General features: G+C 37.6%; 2 protein-coding genes across 3 annotated transcripts in view; one reads left to right on the top strand and one right to left on the bottom strand.

Annotated features, from left to right (window-relative positions):
* The window catches only part of TET1 (tet methylcytosine dioxygenase 1), a 132,019-nt gene that overhangs the window by 43,034 nt on the left and 61,418 nt on the right, over positions 1 to 27,567 (bottom strand). For both annotated transcript variants that reach the window (XM_033407612.2, XM_049697205.1), the window contains exons 3-5: positions 10,382 to 12,701; positions 7,628 to 7,718; positions 6,997 to 7,090 (exon numbers count right to left, since the gene is read on the bottom strand). In XM_033407612.2, coding sequence (XP_033263503.1) covers positions 6,997 to 7,090; positions 7,628 to 7,718; positions 10,382 to 12,701 — 2,505 coding nt within the window. The remainder of the gene's footprint in view (positions 1 to 6,996; positions 7,091 to 7,627; positions 7,719 to 10,381; positions 12,702 to 27,567) is intronic.
* LOC101275959 (60S ribosomal protein L32-like) lies at positions 21,953 to 22,471 on the top strand. The gene has a single exon (XM_033407614.2). The coding sequence runs from the start codon at positions 21,978 to 21,980 to the stop codon at positions 22,383 to 22,385; it is 408 nt and encodes a 135-aa protein (XP_033263505.1). The 5' UTR covers positions 21,953 to 21,977; the 3' UTR covers positions 22,386 to 22,471.

Genomic DNA, 27,567 nt, shown 5'->3' with positions numbered 1-27,567 from the left:
TTGAACCTGTGTCCCCTGCCTTGGCAGGCGGATTCTTAAACCACCGTGCCACCAGGGAAGTCCCTCCATATAAGACTTGATTGTGCTAGTGTCATTCAAAATAATAAAGTCCTAAAAACAATGTAGACTATAGAGAAACCTAACCATTTACTCTACTTTTTATTTAATCTCAAGAGCTCAAATTTGGGTTGGACAACTTTAGCAGACTATTAGTTCTAATACTTAAAATGGCCCCTGTCTCAGGAAAGAGCTAATAATGTATACCAGAGCAATACTATTTCAAGGTATCAATTCCAATTGAAAATATTCAATAACAGTCTTATTTAAGCTCTATATTCATTTACTCAACAGAAATTTATTGAGTCCTGAATATGTGCTGGGCATTGCTCCAGGCACAAGCAACATAACTTGGAAATTTTGCAACAAATAAACTTCGATTAACATTATGATTTTTCAAATAAACTTCGATTAACATTATGATTTTTCTAACACATATAATCATTTATGAGGCCTATTTTTTTCACGGATACACAGAATTAATTCTTGGTTTTGTTATCAAGATTATTCTTTTGCCGGACTTCTCTGGGGGTCCCATGGCTAACACTCTGCGCTCCCAATGCAGCGGGCCTGGGTTCGATCCCTGGTCAAGGAAGTAGATCCCACATGCTGCGTGCCTAGAGCCCGTGCCTAGAGCCCGTGCTCCGCAACAAGAGAAGCCACTGCAATGAGAAGCCCGTGCACCCAACGAAGAGTAGCCCCAGGTCGACGCAACTAAAGAAAGCCCGTGTGCAGTAACAAAGACCCAATGCAACCAAAAATAAATAAATAAATTTTTAAAAAGATTCTTTTGCATTGTCATTAGTAGATATCAAAATTTGCATAAGTTCTTAGCAACTATACTTTATTTCAGTCTCGTCTCTGAATTGTTTTTGTATTTGTGAAAAGAGCCAGATTCTGAAAGAAAAATTGCAAAAGGTAAAGAAAGTAATTTTACTATAGCTGCTTCATGGAAAAGGCTATATATCTTTTACATACCTAGCAACCCTTAAGAAGACTTAAGCCATTAATAGGACTTAAACAGAAAGTTGCTGCCAAAATCTTTAAGCTGCAGATTTCATATTTGTCTTCATAGAAAAAACAGAAGAATTGATATATATCAAAATTCGATCAGTGTAATTATTATTATGCTAGAGAAGGTTTGAACGGCGGGAAGAATCACCCAAAATTCTACCACTTAACCCAGCCACCTTGCTCTTTTGGGTCACTTACTCAAGAGGAAGCCAGCTGCCATAAGCATATTTTCACCCTTTGTTACTTAAAGGCAAATAAGTAAAATATTCAGAAATATCTAACAGATACAGATTAACAAACCTATGTAAACTATCAGCGCCAAATATTGGGAGCCAGTCCCTACCACTTATTTCAGCAAATATGCAAGGTCGTACGTGGGGGAAAACACAAAAGAACAGTAACCATACCGTTAAGAAATACATAAGGGGGGCGGGGGGGGGGAGCAGGAAAATTATTACCACAAAAGTTAAGATGGAGGGGTTCTTGGGGCTTCTGGGAACCTAGAAAAATTGTATTTTTCACCTGGGTAGTTGCTTGATGAGTGTTCAATTTATAATCATAGGTCATCTCTACCTTTATATTTTACAAACTTTTTTTTTTATATATTCCATAACGAACAATGTTGCTGCTTAAGAGCATTATTTTGTGAATAAAGATTCACAAATTAAAGTTTTTTGCCTTTAGAGATAATAGGGCCAAGGAAGATAGATTCAATCAGATGTATTATATATTAAATATATTGGATAGGGCTAAGATAGCTATATTTTACAATGTCAATGTAGTATCCTTAACATATTGATATTTTTAGTGAAGAAGAGATATTGAACTTTGTAATAGCCAGTCTCCAAGATGCCCCCAATCATCACCACCACCTGGTATTTATGCCCCTGCATAGTCCCCTCCCACACTAAATAAGGCTCAATAATGTAGCAATTTCCAAGGTTAATGTCATAAAAGACATTGTGACTTCCTCCTTATTATATTTTGATTGACTCACTCTGGGGGAAAACAAGCTGCTATGACATGAGAAAACATTTAAGAAATCCTATGATAAGAAAGTGAGTCCTCTAGTGAACAGCTATCAAGGAACTAAAGCCTCCTGCAAATGACATGGGAAGTGGACCCTCCAGCACCCTCCTCCCCAGTCAAGTTTGAGATGATAGAGGCCTCTTCTGGAAGCACCCTCCTAAGTTACCCACAGATTACTAACTCACGAAACTGATTAGATAATAAATGTTTTTTGTTCAAAGCTACTAAATTTGGGTAATTTGTACAGCAGCAACAGAGAAATAATACTGAGCTTATCAAGTAATTACTTAGAATGCTCTTTATAAAACATAAACCAGATAGAGAACACATCCCTAATTAAAATACTTCAAAGGCTTCATGTTGTTCATGGACTAAAATTCACTATGACCTACAAAACCATTCACGCTCTGGCTTCTGCCTACCTTTTTACCGTCTCCGATTTCCATTCTTTACCTCCTCAACTTCACTAGACTCCTCTCAGATTATTAAAGAATGTACTCTAGGGCTTCCCTGGTGGTGCAGTGGTTGAGAGTCTGCCTGCCGATGCAGGCATCACAGGTTCGTGCCCCGGTCCGGGAAGATCCCACATGCTGCGGAGCGGCTGGGCCCGTGAGCCATGGCCGCTGAGCCTGCACGTCTGGAGCCTGTGCTCCGCAACGGGAGACACCACTACAGTGAGAGGCCCGCGTACCGCAAAAAAAAAAAAAGAATGTACTCTCTTCCTTGACCTTTGTACTTGCTGTTTTCTCTGCCTAGGAATGTTCTTCCTTGCATTCTTGGGGGTATTCTTTGCATACTCAGCTCCTTTTTGTCACTCAGTAGTCCTCAGCTTAAAAGTTCTCTCCCCAGTGAGGCCTTCCCTGATGACCCATTCATAAGAAGAAAACCCTGGAAGGTTCCCACTAAAGAGAGGAAAAAGATGAGACCATATTTAAAGCAATATAAACCTGGAGTTAGTATGTTAGACTAACTGTATTAAATGAAAAAAAGAAATTACTAGTTTAAATTTGGAAAGGAGAATATAAATTTCTCATTACAGATTATGATTGTACATCTGAAATACATAAGAGAAATAAATTGGAAAACAAGAAGCATGTAAACTCTATGGGAACAAAACTTTAGAACACTCCTGTAGGAAAAAAGAAGACATCAACAAATGGAAAGGTATAGCACTTAGGATAGGAAGACTAAACATCAAAAATGTAAATTCTCCAAATTCTCTCTGTAATATGATTCCAATAAAAATACCAAAATCGAGGGACCTCCCTGGTAGTCCAGTGGTAAAGAATCTGCCTTACAATGCAGGGGATGTGGGTTTGATCCCTGGTCAGTGAACTAAGATCCCACATGGCGCGGGGAAACTAAGCCCACGTGCCCTGGAGCCTGCATGCCACAACTAGAGAGAGATAACCTGCATGCCACAACTAAGCCTGCATGCTGCGACAAAAGATCCCGTGCACCACAACAAAAGAAAGATTCCGCATGCCTCAACCAAGATCCCACGAGCCGCAACTAAGACCCCATGCAGCCAAAAATAAATAATAAAATAAATCTTAAACAAAAAAAAAAACCCCAAAATCGACAAGGTATTTCTTGCAAATAGACAAGGCGATCATAAACTCATACGGAAAAAAAAACAAGGCAAGAATATTTAGGAAATTTCTGAAGAATTAGCTCTATCAGATATTAAAACATATTTTTAAACCCAAATAATTAGAGTAATTTGATGCTGATTCATAACATGATGTGACAGAACAGAAAATCTACTAATATAAACAAATACAAATCAGTAGGGAAAAGAAAGTGGTGTTGGATAGCTGGGTAGCCAGTTGAAAAAACTCAAGTTGTGACTAACATTCTACACACAAGATGAATAAAACAGTTAAGTGTAGAAAAAAATGAAATCATTAAAATATTATGAAAAGAAAACTCGAGATTTATAAGGTAGAAGTGGTAAAGATTTTTCTAATTAAGACACACTGAAGCCATAAAAGCAAAGTTTTCCATTAAAAATTTAACTCAACATTTCATCTCATTGGGGACTCCCCTGGTGGCACAGTGGTTAAGAATCCGCCTGCCAATGCAGAGGACATGGGTTCAAGCCCTGGTCTGGAAAGATCCCACATGCCGCAAAGCAAATAAGCCCATGTGTCACAACTACTGAGCCTGTGAGCCACAACTACTGATACAGAGGTGCCACAACTACTGAAGCCCGCGCACCTAGAGCCTGTGCTCTGCAACAAGAGAAGCCACCATAGTGAGAAGCCTGCGCACTGCAACAAAGAGGAGCTCCCGCTCACCACAACTAGAGAAAGCCTGCGTGCAGCAACGAAGACCCAACACAGCCAAAAATTAAAAAAAAAATGTTTTTTAATTTCATTTCATTAAAAAAAATCTGTATGTTAAAAAATATGACAAACAAGGACTTCATTGGTGGTCCAGTGGTTAAGATTCCACCCTTCCACTGCAAGGGGCGTGGGTTCAATCCCAGGTCTGGGAGCTAAGATTCTGCATGCTGTGCAGCACAGCCAAAGAAACAAGACAAAGAGAAAATATATTTGCAACTTACCACAGTCAGTTTTCTAAAGGATCTTCTATAAAAATCAATAGAAGCCTAATAACTCAATAGAAAAAACGGCCCTTCTGTATTATTTCCTACTTTAAAATGTTATGGATTGACCGTCTTAACTTTCTCAAGAGTGAATAAAAAATAAAAATAAAGATCACTCTGACTACCGTTTAGATATATCTTCACCAAAACTCTTACATGTGGAGACTGACTTGTGTGGGTGAATGTTTTGTGGAAATTGAGCAAATTGAAGGCAGGTATCTTACTTGGGATTCGATTCTATTTAATGTAACAGAAGACTGTCTAGTAACAGGTTTTAAAGAAGTGAAAAAAATTCTCTCATGTTACAGAAATCCAGGTTTAAGAAGCCTAAGGTTGGTACAGCGCTTCTATTGGTATCATCAGGGACTCGGGCTCCTATCTTTCTTCTCCCCATCCTAGTACATATCTTCTATTATCAAGTCAATTCATGGTTCCAGTCGGCTGTGGGAGCTCCAGCCATTAAACCCATGTTTTATAAATGTTGAGGGAAAGGAGATAGACACAAAAGAGTACATTCTATATGACTCTAGTTGTATAGAAATCATGAAAAAGACCTGTATAATGAAGTGGTTATATAGTGGTTATCTTTGCATGGAGTTACCAACTGGGAGGGGCCAGAAAGATTTCTGGGGTGCTAGAAAGATTTATATCACTATCTGGGTAGTGTTATACATATGGAGAATTCCTTGATATGTTCATTTATATTTTGACAAGACTATGCACTCCAAACAGATTGAAGAAACTGAAAGTACTCTAAGGTATTTAGTGTTCAGTGCCCAGCTCTTGTGCTCATCACTGTCACCCTCCAAAGGCTGAAAAGTAACCAAGACAGGGAATTCCCTGGCAGTCCAATGGTTAGGATTCTCCCAAATTGGTTTGATACAATCTGATACAATTCTAATCGAAATCCTACCAGAGAGACTTCCCTGGTGGTCCAGTGGTTAAGACTCCGCTCTCCCACTGCAGGGGGTATGGGTTCAATCCCTGGTTGGGGAACTAAGATCCCGCATGCCGCGCGGCACAGCCAAAAATAAATAAATTAATAACCACATCATACAGTCTGCTGGAATACATAAGGATGTCTCAATGGTCTTGCTTTAGGAATACCGTGGTTCCAATCCTATCTCCATTTTGCATTTAATGTTTTTTATTCTTCTGAAATGGGCATAAAAACAATGACTTTTCCCTTTTCCAAAATCATGAGTCTCTCTACAGGGATTTATGAGGCAATGTATGTCAGGTTCTTAATATGGTTCCTGATATTTAATGAGAGGTAGTTGTTATTATTTTACTCACTGACTATTTTTTTATAGTCATCATCATTATTGACAAATGATAGGACAGCATCTCAAATGATCCTTTGGTCAAGAATTCCAAGTAAACTGGTCAATATCCTTGTGGATGTGAACATCCTCCTGATATGATACTGTTTCTCAGTTGAGAACTTCCTAAAGAAGCTAAATCCAGTTCTTCTTATAGCTCCGCAAATTTAGAAAACTCAAAGTAGTCATAAAACAATTTTGGAAATATGTTGTAAAAAGTTTGGTTTTGTTTTCGATATTGTATGATCTTCATTAAGGTGGCCCTATGAGACAATGAATTAGAATTTCAAAATAACTGATAAAAGTAAGATATAGGTGCAACTAGAGATTATCGTACTAAGTGAAGTAAGTCAGAAAGAGAAAGACAAATACCATATGATATCACTTATATGTGAAATCTAAAATATGACACAAATGAACCTATCTATGAAACAGAAACAAAATCAGGGACATAGAGAATAGACTAGTGGTCACCAAAGGGGAGGGGGCTGAGGGAGGGATGGAGTGGGAGGTTGGGGTGAGCAGATGTAAGCTTTTATATCTAGAATGGATAAACAACAAGGTCCTACTGTCTAGCACAGAGAACTATATTCAATATCCTATGATAAACCATAATGAAAAAGAATATGAAAAAGAATGTACAAAAAAAAGATATAGGAAACAATATATATAATTTAGTACCATTTATTTATGCTGTCTAATTATAAATGCACTGAATGCTGTCTAAAAGTAACAAAAAACTCTAAGACTAATGACCCTATATCACAAGATACCAACTGAGAATGGCCATACCCTTTTGTTCGTTAACATAAAAAGCCCAGGCTAAGACAAATAGCTTCCTTTTTTCCCTGGGAATAATGGGGGTGGGTATTTTTCTAGTCCACATCTTCATGGAAAAAAATTGATTTAGTTTATATGTGGAATATATCCATTTTGAAAAATGTATAAGTGCAAAATACTTACCCACTTAGCAACTGGACACCCATTAGAGCTTTTTCCTTCTTTCCCCGTGTACACTACTATTTCTATCCTTATTGCGTTTCCTTTTTGACCATACCTGAGTATGAAACACAGTGAAGGGAAAATAATTGCAATACACTTTTAACATCTTCATGTGCATAAGATATAGATTTACAGAAGTACAAAATTCAAACACTCATAATTATAACTTTGTTAAAAATTTACTTTCGTGTGGCAGGTATTTTTATTTGTTATCCAGTTCTGTTTACTTGTCCTTAAGGATCACTCTTTTAAAAAATGGCCTGGCTCCAAGACAAGCAAAAGGAATGTGAATGCAGTGTTGACAGAGGTAATTTTAACTATTTCTACCATTATACAATAATAAAAATAAGTATGTCTGCATTTAACAAAGATAGCCTTGCTTTGTGAAGGTCTTATTGAGTGCCCAATGGCTCATGTGAGTGACTCAGCAGGGACACCAGGACTCTATGCTTTTCCTGGGCCCTAAGAAACATCAAACTCATGCTCCTGGAAGTTTTCCATTCACCTCGAGTTTGTTCCCAGAGATGATTTCTCTGCATTGAGTCAGATCCCCAATAATGAATGATTTTAACAGGGAAGCATATTTCCTCACCTATTCTCCATGATTTCCCTGACAGCAGCAACACTTGGTCCTGCCCCAAGGTGTGTATAATATGGGCCTTTGTCTTTTTGTATAACTCGATCTGTGGAAGGAATAAGATTATTAGACCCAAAACTTTACAGAATTGCATAGGGGCAAGGAAGAGCTATTTTTTTTTTTTTTTTTTCAATTCAGAACAATGAATCTTGACAAGATTTTGGTAAGCTTTAGTAATTAAAGTCTAGGACAATAGGCCCTGGAATTTAACTTATCCCTTTCTTTCTGCTCCTAATTAGTCCACTCTTTCTCTAAGAATCAGAGGAGGAAAAACATATTTTAACTTGTGGTTCATATTTATTCTCAGATCTCCTGCTTTAAAAAAATTCTATAAAAACTGAGGTACAAAATTAAGCTACCCAAGAGCAATACATCTTAAAAGCTTGGCTTCAGAATCCTATTAAAATTGAGCCCGACAATTGCACTGCTAAGATTTTATTCTATTGCACATGCACGCAATTATGTATTTATAATACACATGTATACAAGAATATTCCTTGTTACAATTGTACGTAATATTAAAAAAGAGAAACACTCTTAACATCTTTCAATGAGGTAATAGTTAAATAGTATGTTTTAAAAGCCTGAAATTTTGTAAAACTGGAAACAAAATTAAAATCACTAATAATATTAATTTGTATAGAAAAAATATAACAGCTGTTTTTCTCTAGAAAAAGACATTTGCACCATATTTCTGTACCATTTGAATTTTTGTGTAAATTACATAGTTCTTAGAAAATGGTATTTTAAAACTTGGCCTCTGAGATTCATGTCTAACTAGAATCACTGGGAAATGCATGTCTACCTACACCAAGAGATCATTACTTACCATTTTAATCAGATATCAGATATAACATAGGATTATTTCTGGGGCTACTTAAGCAAGATATGGTGAATAATTTTTAACTTATTGGTAATCTAGAGCAGTGGTTTTTAATCAGGGGTATTTTTGCCAAAGGGGACATTTGGCAATATTTTGGGTTGTGACAACTGCAAACGCGCACCCGTGTGTGTGTGTGTGTGTGTGTGTGTGTGTGTGTGTGCGCGTGCGCGTGCATCACTAGTGAGTAGAGGCTAGGGATGCCACTAAACAGCCTACAATAGATAAGGTGGTCCCCCTACAACAAAGAATTATCCCACCTAAAATGCCAATAGTGCTAAATTTGAGGAACCTTGATCTAAAGGTTAATTACTCTAATTTTGCTAGAACATAATAACACTTTCACAGAAATCCTTTACCCTCAGATATGATTGGGATCCTTTACCCTCACTTTGGATGATTTCTGAAGTCTACTTTTTTGTTTCTCTGTTTAAGTTCCGATTTCTACACAATGAGCACAAAAACTTCAAATGTAACAATTATAGGAAAACATGCAACTGACAAGGGTATTCAACAGTTCCAGGTCCACTGCAGATACTTAATGAACTTTGAATGCCTGGCTGTCTTGACTCCCACATTGTGTTAAGGTAGTATGTATAAGGGTCTTGAAACTAGACAATCATCCTCTTGAAATTTATATATGCAGTCAAATTATAAATTATAAGGTATATAAATCTTACTGGCATTTTAAATTAAAGGCCTTTTTTCCATTTTTAACGATATTCAGAGAAACAGTCTCTTTTTCACTTCAGATTTTTGAAGCAACATAGGATGGAAGTTACAAAGACAGCCGCTGGAGCTGGGACTGCCTGTCTTAGAATTCCAGTTTAATCATTTACTAGCTGTGAACTTCTCTGACTCAGTCTCCTTACTTGTAAAATGGGGATAATAAGCACTCCCTTTGGTGGGTTGTTGTGAATATAACAAGTCAAGGGTGTAGGACAGTTATCAGACTTGCAGTAAAAGACCTGGAATAGGAGCCGTTATCATTATTACAATCTTCTGTCCTTGGTCCAAGAATCTCTCATTCTGCCAAATTGACCCCGCTCAGACAGCATTGCCACCCCTTCCAGATTGTCAGATCCTCCTCCTTGGAGGCTCTTCATTCTCAGAGGAGCCTATCTTTGGTGCCTGGTATGTGGTAAGCTGTCAAAACTGAGTGTTGAATGATGAGCAGAGAAATGGAAGGATTCATTTCACAGCATCAAATGCACTTTGAAAAATCAAGAACTAAAAGTCATTGCTACACTTCACTATTTTTTCTATTGTGGTTAAAAAAATATCAGAATGATATACTTACTTTATCCTTCCCATCAATCCTTTAACCACCCATTCTGGAATATACTAATGAACCATCTGCTTCTTGACTGGGTTAGCAATTACACAGATACTTTTTTTTATAGTTATTTGTTAAGTTGTACATATATTTTATGTTCTCTGTATGCATGCTATACTGCACAATTTAAAATATATATGTTTTTAAACAAAAGACTTAAAGGTTGAAATTCTTTTGAATATAGGAAGAATAAACTGTGATAACGTATTAAGGGACTTCATTCTTATGATATGCACAGTAAACAACTTGAGAGACATCTAGCTTGAGAGAAATCAAATTTTCCACTTAAGAAAGTTTCCAAATTACCAGTTGGATTTCCCATTTATCTGAGCAGCATAAATAAGGGTCCCACAGAAAAATGGGTATAGAATTATTTAGTCCATCCTAGCTAGAATATGAGTGGGGCAAAAATGCCATATATAAAATGTAAAACAAACTTGATTCAGTCACAACTTGAGGCCATTAATGCAAGAAAATGAAGAAACTCACTTACCAAGACAGTTGCAGGTAGGCAATTCAGAATCTTTTGTTGTGGACACCAGGGTTTTCGTAGGATTAGTAAAGAAGTTCATCGCATAATCATTAAAACTTTTCTGTGCACTGTCTATTGGGGAAAATTCTGATGCTCCAACACTAGATGAACAGACGTCCTCTTCGCTTTTGGTAGAAACCACTGTAATTCCACCTGAACATACTACATTTAGGTTCCTGAGAATTTGTGCTGGGTCCGGTAAAGGGGTCTCATGAGAGATACCAGGCAATGTTGGCAGCCTCTGATGTGTGACTTGGTCTTTAACATCCTGTTGGAACTGTGTTTGGTCATTGCCAGCCACCACATTAGCACACTGGTTAGTTGGAGAGGATGGCTGGAGTAAAGGATGAGCTTTCTGATTGACATTCACTGTTGGCTGTACCTGAGCATATCCATTTTCTGTAAACGCCTGTCCGTTGGATTCTGTTTTCAACTGGATTATGGGGAGAGAATCCAAGGGTTCAACCTTCATCTTCTCCTGTGCTAATTCAGGATAATACCGCTCAAATTTTATTTGAGTGAGTGGAGGAAATAATTTTTTGTGTTCTAATGCTGAGCTCCTTTGAGTCAGTGGTTTCCATACTTTGGTTAAGGGAGGAATTTTTCCCAATAGAATAGGAAAGTCATGTGGACCAAATTGACCAAATCTTTGAAATTTAGATGCTATCCAAATGTCATGTAACTTACTATATTCATATGCCAACTGCTCCTGTTTTTTCTGGTCATTTTCTTGACAACTTATGATCACGGGCTTCTTTTTCCGTCGATCTCTTGATGGGGTAGATTTTGTCTTTTTCTGGATTGTGTTCTTTTGCTTTGTTACTGAAGGTCCTTGATTATTTTGGACACTGGAAGGTGGTTTATGCTCTATTGTGCCCTTCTCCTGGCTATAGTTTTGCTGTACATTATATGCAACAAGGCTTGTTGGTGTACTTTCAACTTTTTTGTCCTCCGGTTTTATACAATTGAATTTAATTATTGATGCAAGTTGTGTTAACTGTGCAGCAACATCTTCTTCTATTTTACTATGAACTGTATCTTGACATGAGGGATCATCCTTTGAGTCCAACTTGATGCTGCTGTCCAGTGACTGGTTACAATACTCCGATTTATTAGTTGTTGTTGTCAACTGATGCAAATTTTTGGAATTGTCAAGAGCAATTCTACCTTGAGCAACATTTTTATTGGTATCGGTTTTAGATGAATTTGAATTTGGTATAAAAACAGATACTGAATTTGTGACTGTTGAATATTCCTGTGCCTTTGTGGATGCTTGGTCACTAGGTGAGCTGCTGTGTGACTTAGAAATATTTTGGCCATTGAACATCAATGTGTTGCATGAACTTTGCTTTTCCAGAGATGGACAGTGATGAAGGCTTTGTGGCCCCCCTTGTAAATTTGGGTCTTGGAGGTCTTTTCTTACAGAATACAGGATAGCTTTACAGCTGTTAAGCAAACTAGCTGTTCTCTGTTCTGTTTCTTCATCCTTCTCTGACTTCGATGGTGAGGAATTTTCTGATGGGGCTTCTGAAAGTTGTGTTAGAGCTTCTATGGCCACTACTTGTTCTAGCGTTAATCTCCTATCTTTCATTAGGGATAGAAGACTTGGTTGAAGTGTTGATCCTTCTTTTAGTTCTCTATTTGTTATAATTTCTAGGGATTTTGGTTGATCACTTTCATTGTGTATACTCGTATGACTATTTAAGTTGCAGTTTGCAGGATCTGGAAAAGACTTACAATTAAAGCCAGGCTTCTGAATGACCAAAACATTACTTCTCCCCTTGAGATGATCACAGCTCGCACTAGTAGCAATGGCGCTCATGGCATTGTTATGGTTTGCAGTGTCTTTCAGGAATTTATAAGGATTGTTTTCAAATGCCTTGCCAAGTTCTTCAATGTTGATTTTTTTAAATGACAAATTTGTTTCAGTTGGCAAATAGTGAACATTTTTAATGCCGTTTCTTACAGTTTGTGCAAACAACTTTTGAGGTTCAAGGAGGTCAGTAAGTAGGATTTTTTTCCTGTCATCTTCAGAGCTTTTCAAATTTTCAGCTTCTGTTTTAATTGTGTTAAATTCTCCTTTAACATGATCAGTTAAGTGTGATTTCTTGTTTTGTGTCCACTTTTCCACTTCAATACCTGTCATACTTTCTTCATTTTTAGTTACATTTTCTAAGGGACATGAATTCAATTCCAATCTTTGTTCTTCCTCATGACCACAACTACTGTATTCCATGGATTCTGACTTGGGGCCATTTACTGGTTTGTTGTCAAAATCTGCCTATAAAATAAACAGAGAAATTACTCTTATAATCTGCTCAAATATCTGAGTAAGAGCTGTAAGAGCTTTACAATTTAAAAGCAACTAAATGTGAAGTCCCTGAAAATATTTTGTTTTCACTTTTTACATTTTTAGAAGTTATAAAATACCAAAAAGGGGAAAGAAAAAAAAGAGAGGTGGAAACCATCATATTCCCATGACTGTTAATATTTTGGTATATTCATTTTTTTCCAAAATAAAATTTTAAAATATTTTTACATTGATGCCATTCAATGAACAATACTTATTATTTCAATGCAAACTGTACTGAAGTAGAACACACACACACACAAAATATAAATCATAAATATATAGCTTGTTGAATTTTCACAGAATGAACACCTATATACCCAGATCCCAACCAAGAAACTTACATCTAATAAATAATAAGGTCCTACTGTATATCACAGAGAACTATATTCAATATTCTACGATAATCTATAAAGGAAAAGAATATAAAAAAGAATGTGTATATATATGTATAACTGAATCAATTTTCGGTACAGCAATAATTAATACAACATTGTAAATCAACTATACTTCAATAAAAAAATAAAAATAACAAAAAGAATTTTTTAAATTTAAAAAACCACATCTAGTCATCACTCCACTGTCGAAGGGTAGCTACTGCTATCACATCTATCATAGATTTCTTTGGCTTATTTCCCAACTTTACACAGCTGACTTCCTTTTACTCAAAATTATATTTCTGAGAGTCATCCATGTTGTAAAGTTTAACTGTAATCCATTCATTCTTACTGCTATACAGTAATTCATTGACTGAATATACTACAATGTATATCTCTATTCTACTGTAGGTGGACATTTAGTTTTAGTTTTTGGCTATTACAAAGAACACTGCTATAACATATTACTGTTATATTTTGGTGAACTTGTACATACATTGCATGGAGTGGAAGTGCTCCGTCATTCAGTGTGTGTATATATGCGTGTAGTTTAGGAGATAGGCCAAATCATTTTCTACAGTGGTTGTCAATACACACTCCCACCAGAAATTATGAGTTTCAATTTTTATTAACAATTAGCTCACATTCTTATTAACAATTAGTATTTTCTATCTTTACACATCAGACATTCTAGTGAGTGGGTAGTGACACCCCTTTTCAAAAATTTTTTTGAGATGAAGTTCCCATGAAATAAAATTCATCATTTTACCATTTGAAATTGTGTAATTCTGATTTTATTCACAGTGTTGTGCAACAATCACCTCTAATTCCAGAACATTTTCATCACCCCTAATAGAAACACTGTACCCATTAAGGAATCATTATTCCCCCCTCTAATCCCTATTTTTTTAAACCTTGAAATAACTCATCCAAAATTATACCACAGGAGGAGACAATAGGGGACATTTTGGTCAAGAGCAAATAGAAAATAAGCTCTATAATATTTAACGTGGCTCTGGATGTTCTAGTCAATGCCTTGAAGACAGTAAAATCTAAACATAAAAAATTAGGAGACTTCTTACTGAATAATGATTATATAACTGACTCCAAAGAAAAAACAGGAGTATCGACTAAAAAAAAGAATCAGGGGCTTCCCTGGTGGCCTGCCGATGCAGGGGACACAGGTTCGTGCCCCGGTCCGGGAAGATCCCACATGCCGCGGAGCAGCTAGGCCCGTGAGCCATGGCCGCTGAGCCTGCGCGTCCGGAGCCTGTGCTCTGCAACGGGAGAGGCCACAACAGTGAGAGGCCTGTGTACCGCAATAAATAAATAAATAAATAAAAGAATGAGAGTTCAGAAGGGCCATATCTAATTTCTTTCTTCTCTTTTTTTAACTGTGGCTTTTTAAAAAAGATTTATTTATTTTTATTTTTGTCTGCATTGGGTCTTAGCTGTGGCACGCGGGATATTCGCCGAGGCACGCAGAATCTTTCGATGCGGCACTGGGGCTCTTCATTGTGGTGCACGGGCTTCTCTCTAGCTGTGGCGTGGGGGTTTTCTCTTCTCTAGTTGTGGCACACACACTCCAGAGTGCGTGAGCTCAGTAGTTGCAGCATGCAGGCTTAGTTGCCCCGCAGCATGTGTGATCTTAGTTCCCTCACCAAGGATCAAACCCACGTCCCTGCCTTGTAAGGCGCGTTACCACTAGACCACCAGGGAAGTCCCCTAATTTCTTAATCAGGGTATAGGTTACATAGGCTATGTTCAGTTTGTCAAAAGTCATCAAAATACACAATTATCATATATACATTTCTCTATATTACATTTAAATAACAACTTTGTAAAACTAAATGAAATAATAGCCGATTTTTAAAAAAAGACAGCAATATTATAATATTTTTAATATTAAAAGGAATAATAAGTTTAACATGCAGGGTAGATAAACAAATTAACAGACTAAATTTTAAAATATTTTAATAATTTATTATTAAAACGCTGGCATTTGTAAGCAGTAGAGAAAGTATTAATTTCTTAATAATGATGAGGGAAGTTTGATTCCTATCTCAAAATATGCAACAAAAATTCCAGATGGGGTTTCCCTGGTGGCGCAGTGATTGAGAGTCCGCCTGCCGATGCAGGGGACATGGGTTCGTGCCCCGGTCCGGGAAGATCCCACATGCCGCGGAGCGGCTGGGCCCGTGAGCCATGGCCGCTGAGTCTGCGCGTCCGGAGCCTGTGCTCCGCAACGGGAGAGGCCACAACAGTGAGAGGCCCAAGTACAGAAAAAAAAAAAAATTCCAGTTACATTAACAATGTAAATATAAAAAGATGTAAGGAAAAATCTTCCAAAGCAAGAGCAAAAAGTGGTAAGCCATAGAAGAAAGGATAGAATTCTTCAACTACATATGATATTAACAATCTTAAAGGCAAAGACACCATAATATGCTTTTCAAATTGCTGATCACAACCTATGTGTCCCAATACCAATATCATGCTTTGTGACAAGTGTCTTTTAATGGAATATTAAAGAAAAATGTGTACACTACATTTAGTAAAGATAAGTATTATCATAATTTTTTTTTTTTTTTTTTTTTTGGCGTTACGCGGGCCTCTCTCACTGTTGTGGCCTCTCCCGTTGCGGAGCACAGGCTCCGGACGCGCAGGCTCAGCGGCCATGGCTCACGGGCCTAGAAGCTCCGCGGCATGTGGGATCTTCTCAGACGGCGGCACAAACTCGTGTCCCCTGAACCTGCAGGTGGACTCTCAACCACTGCGCCACCAGGGAAACCCTATCATATAAATTTTTATGTATGTGTTTGTGCATTGAATCGTGATGTAAAATGTATTTATTTCCTGATATGCGTAGCTACTTATAAAGGTAGGAGAAATATTGCCAAAAATAAATTGAAAAGTCAAGTGACAGACTGGGAAAATATTCGCAGTACATATAAAGAGTTACCATTCTTAATAAAAAAGCTCCAACAAATTAAGAAGGAAAATGACTCAGTAGAGTAGTGAGGAAAGAATAGGCATATGCAATTCACTTAGGTGGAAATCAAAAGGATAAAAAGCTGTCCAACTTTACTAGAAGACAAGCAAGTGAAAATAAATGTCATGTTTTCATCCATCCAAATTGCAAAACTAAAAAAGTAGAAATGTATGTAAGCAAATCATAATACAACATAACATTTACAGTAGAGAAAGTATGAAATAAAGTCATATAATCATATTGTGAAAAATGTGCAGCCATTACTCTATGTATCAATATTCTTAGTATATCATTAACCAAAATAAGATGCACATGTGACATTATCATCCCTTTTTATTTAAAACACACAAACACTGGGAATTCCCTGGCGGTCCAGTGGTTAGTACTCAGCACTTTCACTCCTGTGGCCGGGGTTTGATCCCTGCTCTGGGAACTAACATCCCATAAGCCTTGCAGCACAGCCAACACACACACACACACACACACACACACACACACACACACACACACACACACACACACGCACACACACACACACACAAATTGGTCTAGCACAGAAAAAAAGCTGGTAGTATAAACCTAAAATGTTAATAATAGTTACCACTGTGAAATAGAATTAAAGGGGAATTTTTTTTTTTTTACTTGAAGCTTTTAAGTTTATAGGTATGCATATCCGAACACACTGGACTATACATTCCCTTACAGAGACGATCTTGAGGTTCTTTTAAAATTTATGTACTAAAAGCATAAGACAGTCTCATTAATTAATGAGCTTAATTAAAAAGCAACTGACCAACACAGAAAACAAACATGGTTACCAAAGGGGAAAGGGGGGGAGGGAAAAATTAGGAGTTCAGGATTAACGGATACACATTACTATATATAAAATAGATAAACGACAAGGACCTACTGTATAGCACAGGGAACTATATTCAATATCTTGTAATAACCTATAATGGAAAAGAATCTGAAAAAGATTATGTATATAAATATGTATAACTTAATCACTTTGCTGGACACCTGTAACTAACACAAATTGTAAATCAGCTAAACTTCAATTTTTTAAAATGTGCTTCCAACCTAAATGTCTATCGACAGATGAATGAATATAGAAGATGTGGCATCTATATACAATGGAATACCACTCAGCCATAAAAAGGAACGAAAGTGAGTTATTTGTAATGAGGTGGATGGACCTAGAGTCTGTCATACAGAGTGAAGTAAGTCAGAAAAAGAAAGAAAAATACTGTATACTAACGCACATATATGGAATCTAAAAAACAGTACTGATGAACCTAGTGGCAGGGCAGGAAAAAAGACACGAATGTAGAGAATGGACTTGAGGACACGGGGGAGAAGGGGAAGCTGGGACCAAGTGAGAGAATATAACATTGACATATATGGTAGCATTGACACTACCAAATGTAAAATGGATGGTTAGTGGGAAGCTGCCACATAGCACAGGGAGATCAGCTGGATGCTTTGTGATCACCTAGATGGGTGGGATAGGGAGGGTGGGAGGGAGGCTCAAGAGGGAGGGGATATGGGGATATATGTATACATATAGCTGATTCACTTTGTTGTACAGCAGAAACTAATTCAACATTGTAAAGCAATTATACTCCAATAAAGATATAAAAAATATATATAAAATAAAATAAGATAAAAATAAAAATGTACTTCCAAGAATTCTGATAGTACTAAAGATCTTTACTTTATGATACCCTCTAGTTTCTAGACCACCCCTACCTATTCACAGTTCATTTTGCAACTTCTGATTTTCTTGTTTTCCTACTCAATCTAGATCCCTTGGACTGCTGTTTCAATAGTTTTATTCTTTGATCTCCTGCATTTTTCAAAGACAAAGCAGGTAATAGAACATACTTGGTATACATATTAGAAAAAAAATTGACTTATTATTCAGTTATAACTCATGCAGCTTTTAAAAAACACTGGGTATCACAAGTTTATAAGTACATGAAAACATGTCCTACACTCTGCTAACTATAAAACTAAACTTTAAGGAAACAGAATTCCCTGGCAGTTCAGTGGATAGGACTTGGCGCTTTCACTGCCAGGGACCCAGGTTTAGGTAACTAAGATGCCTCAAGCTGTGCAGCACAGCCAAAAAAAAAAAAAGAGATACATCCAAATAATGTACTCACCACAAAGTGGGTATAGAGGGAACACACCTCAAAACAATAAAGGCCATTATGATAAGCCATAAGCCCACAGCTAACATCATACTCAATGGTGAAAAGCTGAAATCATTTCCAGTAAGATGAGGAACAAGACAAGGATGCCCCTCTTGCTACTTTTATTCAACATAGTATTGGAAGTCCTAGTCATAGCAATCAGACAAGAAGAAGAAATAAAAGCAATCCAAATTGGAAAAGAAGTAGTAAAACTGCCACTGTTTGCAGATGACATACTATACATAGAAAATCCTTAAAAATTACCAAAAACTATAAGAGCTCATCAATGAATTCGGTAAAGTTGCAGGACTGAAAATTAATATACAGAAATCTCTTGCATATCTATACACTAACAACAAACCATCAGGAAGAGAAATTAAGGAAAAAATCCCATTTAGAATCCCATCAAAAAGAATAAAATACCTAGGAATAACTCTAACTAAGGAGGTAAAAGACCTGTACTCAGAAAACTATAAGACATTAATGAAAGAAATTGAAGCTGACACAAACAGGTGGAAAGATATACTGCATTCATGGATTGGAAGAATTAACATTTTTTAAATGACCATACTATCTAAGGCAATCTACAGATTCAATGCAATTCCTATCAAAATACCAAATCAAAATTACCAAATAATTTTTGTATGAAAACACAAAGGACCCTGAATAGCCAAAACAATCTTGAGAACAAAGAACAGAACTAGGCGTATCATACTGCCTAACTTTAGACTATACTATGTAGCTACAGTAATCAAAAGAGTATAGTACTGCACAAAAACAGACACATAGATCAATGGAACAGAATAGAGAGTCCAGAAATAAACCCATGCACTTATGGTCAATCTACAACAAAGAAGGCAGGAATATACAATGGGGAAAAGATAGTCTCTTCAATAGGTGGTGCTTGGGAAAGCTGGACAGCTACATGTAAAAGAATGAAATTAGAAATTTTCTGACACCACATATAAAAATACACACAAAGTGGATTAAAGAACAAAATGTAAGACCTGAAACCATAAAACTTCTAGAAGAAAACATAGGCAGACACTCTTTGCAATAAGTCACAGCATTATTTTTTGGATCTGTCTCCTAAAACAAAAGAAACAAAAGTAAAAATAAACAAATGGAATCTAATTAAATTTAAAAGCTGTGCACAGCAAAGGAAACCATCAACAGAATGAAAAGACAACCTACTAAATGAGAGAAAATATTTGCAAATGATATGACCAATAAAGGGTTAGTATTCAAAATATATAAACAGCTCATACAACTCAATATAAAAAAAACGCAGGCAATTAAAAAATGGTGAGAAGATTTGAATGGACATTTTTAAGAAGATATATAGATGGCTAAAAGGCACATGAAAAGATGTTCAACATCACTAATCTTCAGAGAAATGCAAATCAAAACCATAATGAGATATCACCTCACATCAGAATGGCTATAATCAAGAAGACCACAAGTAACAAATGTTGGTGAGGATGTGGAGAAAAAGGAACCCTCGTACACTGTTGGTAGAAATATAAATTGGTGCAGCCACTGTGAAAAACGGTATGGAGATTCCTCAACAAACTAAAAATAGAACTACCATGATTCAGTGATTCCACTCTTAGGTATATCTAAAGAAAATGAAAACACTAATTCAAAAAGATACATGTACCCAAATGTTCATAGCAGGATTATTTAAATAGCTAAGATATGGAAGCAAACTAAGTGTCCACCAACAGATGAATGGATAAAGAAGATGTGGTATATTATATACAATGAAATACTACTCAGCTAAAAAAGGAATGAAATTTTGCCATTTGCAACAACACGGATGGACTTGGAGAATATTATTCTTAGTGAAATAAGTCAGACAGAGAAAGACAAATACTGTATGATATCACTTATATGTGGGATCTAAAAAATAAAACAAATGAATGAATATAACAAAACAGAAACAGAATCCCAGATGTAGAGAATAAGCCAGTGGTTATCAATGGGGAGAGGAAAGGGGGAAGGGTCAAGATAGGGGTAGGGAATTAAGACGTATCAACTACTATGTATAAAATAAATGTTATAAGGATCTAGTGTACAGCACAAGGAATATAACCAATATTTTATAATAACTTTAAATGGAATATATAATCTATATAAAATTTTTGAATCACTATGCTGTATAGCTGAAACTATAACATACAATTATATAATATTTTATATATAACTATAATATATAATATTTTAAATAAACTATACCTCAATTTTTAAAAATGCATAAAATCAACTTTTTAAATAGATACATCTAAATAAAGTATACATACATCTAAACAAACTATACATAGGTTTGTTTTTAAATACAAGTGTTGAAAAGAAAAGAAACTAACCTATATGCTATTACTGGTTAATCTTGAACACTAAGATGGGGAAGGGAAGAAAGCAATCCTTAGGAATTGTGTGACCCAGGAGACGGTACTTGGCCTAAACTATAGTTTCTTCCTTCTAAGAGATCATATATGATTGTGATGGGAATTAGACGAGATAATATGACTCAAGAGCACAGTGATGATGAGCTATCACTGAGAGAGCACAATTTCATTACAATAGTTATAATTCAAAAAAAGTTAGCTATATTCTAATATACTCCTTACTTGCAGTAACTCATTAATCTTCATACAAACCTGATGAAGACACTGTGAAAAGGTGCTCAACATTAAAAGAAATGCAAATTAAAGTGACACAGATAACATTTTTCATTTATCAGAATAACAATGAAAAAGTTTGACCACCTAGACCCTTGGGCAAGCTGTAGGGAGATAAACTTTCATAAAATGTTGGTGGAAGTACAAAATAGTGTAACCCCTATGCAATTACTCCTAGGGCAATTTGGCAATAATTAACTATCAAAATTAAGTGCAACTTTAATACAGCAGTTTGAAATTTATCTTAGCTAGCTATACCTGCATATAATTACATGTTTTGACAGCTTTGTATATTTTAACAAATAGCTGAAAATATCCCAGTGTCCATCTGTAGCAGACTAATTCAATTGTGATATAATATAATATAATATAATGCCTTGCAACTATAAAAAAGGATGATAGGGACTTCCCTGGTGGTGCAGTGGTTAAGAATCCGCCTGCCAATGCAGGGGACAGGGGTTCCAGCCCTGGTCTGGGAAGATCCCACCTGCCGCAGAGCAACTAAGCCTGTGGGCCACAACTACTGAGCCTGCACTCTACAGCCCACAAACCACAACTACTGAGCCTGCGTGCCACAACTACTGAAGCCCGTGTGCCACAACTCCTGAAGCCCACGAGCCTAGAGCCCGTGCTCTGCAACAAGAGAAGCCACCGCAATGACAAGCCCGTGCACCGCAACGAAGAGTAGCCCCCGCTAGCCGCAACTAGAGAAAGCCTGCGCGCAGCAACAAGACCCAACACAGCCAAAAATAAACAAATAAATAAATAAAAGAATGATAAAAAGTTACAGAGCTAATAGGCAAAGATGTCCAAAGTATGTTTTTAAAAATATAGTACTTGTATATGAAATATATCTTTTTGTATAAAAAGAAATAATATTCATATTTGCATAAAGAAACTCTGGAAGAATACAGCTCTTCCTCAGCACTGCCTTCGGAGGTGGCAGCTGTCTCCAACTCGGCATCATGGCTGCCCTCAGACACCCCGTGAAGCCCAAGATCATCAAAAAGAGGACCAAGAAATTCATCCGGCACCAGTCAGACCAATATGTCAAAATTAAGCGGAACTGGTGGAAACCCAGAGGCACTGACAACAGGGTGTGCAGGAGATTCAAGGGCCAGATCTTGATGCCCAACATCAGTAACGGGAGCAACAAGAAAACAAAGCGCACGCTGCCCAGCAGCTTCCGTAAGTTCCTGGTCCACCTGGTCAAGGAGCTTGAAGTGAGGCTGATGTGCAACAAAGCTTACTATGCTGAGATTGCTCACAACCTCTCCTCCAAGAACCAAAAAGCCATTGTGGAAAGAGCAGCCCAGCTGGCCATCAGAATCACCAATCCCAACGCCAGGTTGCTCAGCGAAGAAAATGAATAGACAGCTCACGTACACATTTAGTTTGTGTTAATAAAACCATAAAACTCGGCTAAAAAAAAGAAACTATGGAAGAATACAAAAGAAACTAATGCTGAATAGGAAGAGTTTAGTTTAGGAGCAATACCTGACAGTGAGAAAACAGCAAGGAGGCCTGGGAACTATTTAGACCCAGATCTGATTAAACACTGTTTTGACTTTTTAATATGTTTCCTTCAAAATTAAACCAAAATTGACAAAGCACTCTATGGAAAGATTTCTAGGGTACAATTAAGTGAAAAAACCTAAATGCAGAATAGTTTATGTAGTATCAAATTACAAACAAATTAGAGCAAAAGGAAGAGTGCAGAGTACATATGTATTCGCTAATATTTGTTTAAGATATTTCAGGAAGGGTATATACAACTGTCAACATTTGTATTATAGAAACTGTACTCAGTGGTATTCTGGTAAATGTTTAACAATCAACTTGGGAAGTGGTGGGGAGAAAGCCCTGCTTTGTAGGGTTGGCCAATTTTTGTGGTGTAAATACACCCACCACGGTGGATTGTAAACTATCAGTGTGACCACCTGAGCAAGAGTTGGGAAGAAATGCACACATCTAGTGAGCTGGAAGGAGCTGTCTCCATGACACCACTGACAGCACTAATTCAGGCCCCAGTGGCTACACTGTTTTAATGAAGATTTTATTGACATTTAATCTGCTTAGGTATAGTGTATTTCCTGAACATCTATCTTGAATCTCAAATTATTATTGTTAACATTTATCTCTAAAGAGAAGCCAACTCTCTGAAGGAAGTGAAGTGTTTCAAGAATACTGGAATGCTGGCTGTTTTATCCCCTCAAGTTTCACGTACACTCCGGGGACACCAAACTCTTGCCACCTACCCACCTGTGTTTGTGTCTCTTCTCCTCCTCTTCCAACCCCCCTCCCTCTCCGGTCCCACTGCTGTCCTCTGCTACTCCAAAAGGGCCCAAGGGAACAGTTTACAAGACAGTAAGTGATTAAAACTCCCCTAGTTGTCTGTCTTCCACTCTATACCCATTTCAAGATTATAGGTTGTTCGCACTCTGAACTAACAGGAATGTTGAACTCCTTAGATCAGATCTGGGTCCAGTAGTTCCCAGGCCCCCTCCATCTTGTCATTTTTCCACATTCCTATCATCAGGATACTCACACCCGCTCTTGAAGGAGCTCAAATGACACTGAGCAAAGGGGTATTTTATTCTGAAATGACCCTGCCCTATGGACCGGATCTGACTGTAGCTCCTCCCAACACACACTCACATTCCTTACATGCTGCATGTCCTGTATCAAGAAACAGGTACCCAGATCACATGAAAAAATAAAGACTTTCGAAGCATGTTCAGAGACGTGGTCCTACAAGACTATGACCTTTACTACACAGGTAGATCAGTGTGTTTCTCAACTTTCTTTTCATTTTTTTTCATCCCTTACTGCAGGAGTCTTTTAGTTTTTTTTTTTTTTTTTTTTTTTGGCTGCCCCGTGGGCATGTGGGATCTTAGTTCCCCAACCAGAGATCTAACACCCCACCCCGCCACCCCCACCCCGCAGTGGAAGCGCTGAGTCTTAATCATTGGACCGCCAGGGAAGTCCCTGCAGGAGTCTTTTAAAACATTTTTTTCCCTAATAGCCCTCCTGTGAGATCTTAATACGACAGATATTGTGGGTATCTGTTTACGTACTGTGGCCCCCTTGTAATATCTAAGATTTTTTCGCCCTGCCCCCCCACCAATATAAACGCCCTCAGAGTAAAAAACAATTTTAAAAACATGTAGGACAGGAGGAGCAGCCCACAGCGCATTTATTCCTAATCGGAAGTGACACCTTCAAAATCTACGTTCTCAACCTGAAAATTGAGAGCTTGGAGAAAAATTTTGAGGGAGAACCACTGGGGCCTCCATTAATTTTGACTTTAAGATGACACAATCATGCCTGATACTATATTTTCCCTCCCACATTCTCTAAAAAGAAGCATGGAGGTCAGCCCTGCTCTGCAACCTACCACCATGCAATGCTAACCACAACTGCTTGATAACAAAACCAAATTTAAGTCAAAAGTAAAGATGAACCAGCCACTCATCAAAGATCCACCCAAGGGGATTCTAAAATAAACATTTAACACACATACACCAAAAATATCCTCCTTCAAAGGGGACCTGCAAAAAGCTACCTTATTTTCGTATAGCAGTGAAATTACCTTCTCCAGAATCCCAGCCATTAAGCTCTCTTTTTCCTTTTTTTAGGCATAAAAAGGGAATACCTGCCCGACCAAGTTTTGTAGCCCTAACATTCTCTGAGCTTTGCCTCTGATCTCTGTTTCTCCAGTTTGCCTAGAGCCACCCGGTGAGGGGTTCAAAGGCCACAGAAAGGCAGGGCTGCGTCAGCCAGGAGAGGGGGAGTCTAAGGAACTAGGTCAGCATGCATCCCCACCTGCCCTACCTCATTGCCATACGGACTTACGGCTTTTCCAAGTTTGCGCCGAATAGGAGCCATGGCAGAAACTTCAAATGTTTCCCAATTCTCTCAGTCAGATCCAGACACCAGATCCAGACAGCTTTTCTAATGTTTTTATTCTTATCCCCAAACAAAAACTCCACCCTCGTTTGGCCACAGGGTCTTAGTATCCAAAGTAATTCCTTTAACTTGGGGGTGGGGCAAAGGAGGAGAGTTACTAAAGGGAGGGACAACTTGTATTTAATCAAAAACCAAGTTAGGGGCTTCCCTGGTGGCGCAGTGGTTGAGAGTCCGCCTGCCGATGCAGGGGACACGGGTTGGTGCCCCGGTCCGGGAAGATCCCACATGCCGCGGAGTGGCTGGGCCCGTGAGCCATGGCCGCTGAGCCTGCGCGTCCGGAGCCTGTGCTCCGCAATGGGAGAGGCCACAACTGTGAGAGGCCCGCGTACCGCAAATAAAAACAAACAACAACAACAACAACAAAAAAAACCAAGTTAATTGCAGATTAGTTCCAAATGTATACAAAACTGACCTAAGAGCTAAACCTCTGTAGTCACAGATGACCTAGTCCTAGACCTCTTCCTCTGGAGCTAAGAGTCAGTATAATTTATTCCCAGTCAAAAAGATAAAAACCCACTCTCTGGGCTCGGAGCTAGTTTGTGGTGACAATGCTAAAAGCACTAAGGTCAGGATTGTCGGTAAATACGGGCCCATTATGCTGCCTCCCTCAGGAAGACGGTGAAGAAAACTGAAATCAGCCAGCACGCCAAGTACACTTGTTTCTCTGGTGGCAAAACCAAAATGAAGAGATGAGCTTTGGGGATCTGGCGCCATGGTTCCTGAAAAGCTTGCAGGTGATGCCTAGACCTACAGTACCGCTCCTACCATCGCTATAAAATCTGACTGAAGGAACTGTAAGACCAGTGGAAGGTCCACCATTGGTAACATTGCTAGCCTACAATAAATGGGTTAATTCATGTAACAACAAAAGACAAAAAGCCTGTCAGACCCCAAATCTGCCTCAAGCTATCATCCCATCAAATTCCCTCCTGATTCAAATATCTTAAGTAGTTATCCCCCAAGGTTATAAATGAATTCTTAACTGCCAAGTCCAATCATTCCTTAAATATCATAGACCTAACCTGCTCTTTTGTGGATCCCCAAGGAGATTCTCAACTGAAACTATAATCTAGGTCTCCCCTGGAGCCTCACTCTTGCGTGTCTGTCCCTTGGTTGTGGGTGTGTCCCCCTGAGCCCATTCCTTAGAGGATTCTAAGTCAAAACCCACAGACTTTTTGTTCTTCGCACTTTTCATGAACAATCCTATCCATGCTTAAAGTTAATAAGCAACTCTCATGTTCAGTGTATTTTTTTTTTTTTTTTTTTTTTTTGGCCACACCTCACGGCATGTGGGATCACAGTTCCCCGACCAGGGATCAAACTCACGCCCCCTGCATTGAAAGTGCGGAGTTTTAACCACTGGACCACCAGGGAAGTCCCCAGTTATTATTCTTTACACTTTTTATGTATCTTAACTGTTTCATATATTTTTAATAACGTGAGCTTTACTGGAATCAAACTGGTGACTCTCCGACTGCTTACCAACCACATGGCATAGAGCGAGTCCTTGCTAATTGAGCCTCAGTTTCCTTAAGATAAATCAAGACTATGGGATTAACTTATACACACTACTATACATAAAATAGATAACCAACAAGGACCTACTGTATGGCCCACGGAATTATACTCAATATTTTTTAATAACCTATAAGGCAAAAGAATCTGAAAAAGAATATCTGTGTGTGTTATATATATTCATATATACATATATATATATACCTGAATTGCTGTGCTGTACACCTAAAAGTAACACGATATTATAAATCAACTATACTTCAATTTAAAAATAATAATAATTTCTCAGGATTTAAAAAAATTATTAAAAAAAAGATAAATCACTACTGTATAGCACAGGGAGCTATCTATATTCAATATCTTGTGATAAACTGTAATGGAAAAGAATATGAAAATGAAAGTATATATATGTATAACTCAGTCACTCTGCTGTACAGCAGTAATTAACACAACATTGTAATTCAACTCTACTTCAATAAAAAATAAATTTAAAAAAGATAAATCAAGACTAGTAATAGCACTTACTGAAAAGGTTTATTGTGGGGATTAAATCAAACAACTTATCTATACACATTTATAAGTGTTGGATCTTATGTGTAGAAACGAACTATTTAGGGAAAAATACATATTAGGTAGTTCTTTTTCTACATGTCCTTCAATATATGGCAAAAACTCAGTAATTCCAGTCTCACATCCACAATTAAGAAAAGAATATTTATTAATAGCTATTACCTATGTATTGAGCATGTACTGCTTGCCAGGCGTCATTATAAGCACTTTATATGAATTATCTCATTTAATTTTCCTACTGAGATAAATGTATTTACAGGAATTCCCTGGCGGTACAGTGCTTAGGACTTGGTGCTCTCACTGCCAGGGGCCAGGTTCAATTCCTGGTTGGGGAACTGAGATCCCACAAGCTGTGTGGCACAGCCAAAAAAAAAAAATCATATTCACTTCTCCAGTCTTCTAACAAGGAAAGTTCTGATAAGGTTAAGTCACTAGCCAAAGTCAGTTCAATGCTCTGAGCCGAAATTCAAACCAAATGTCTCTTTAGAGAGGTCCTAGTGT

The sequence above is a fragment of the Orcinus orca genome, chromosome 14 (assembly GCF_937001465.1).
Source record: "Orcinus orca chromosome 14, mOrcOrc1.1, whole genome shotgun sequence".
Classification (NCBI taxonomy): domain Eukaryota; kingdom Metazoa; phylum Chordata; class Mammalia; order Artiodactyla; family Delphinidae; genus Orcinus; species Orcinus orca.
Note: the sequence above shows the minus strand (reverse complement) of the source record. Positions and strands in the feature narration are given on the sequence as shown.

Excerpts from the sequence above, each read along its gene's own strand:
- LOC101275959 (XM_033407614.2), top strand. The coding sequence starts at position 21,978 with ATGGCTGCCCTCAGACACCCCGTGAAGCCCAAGATCATCAAAAAGAGG.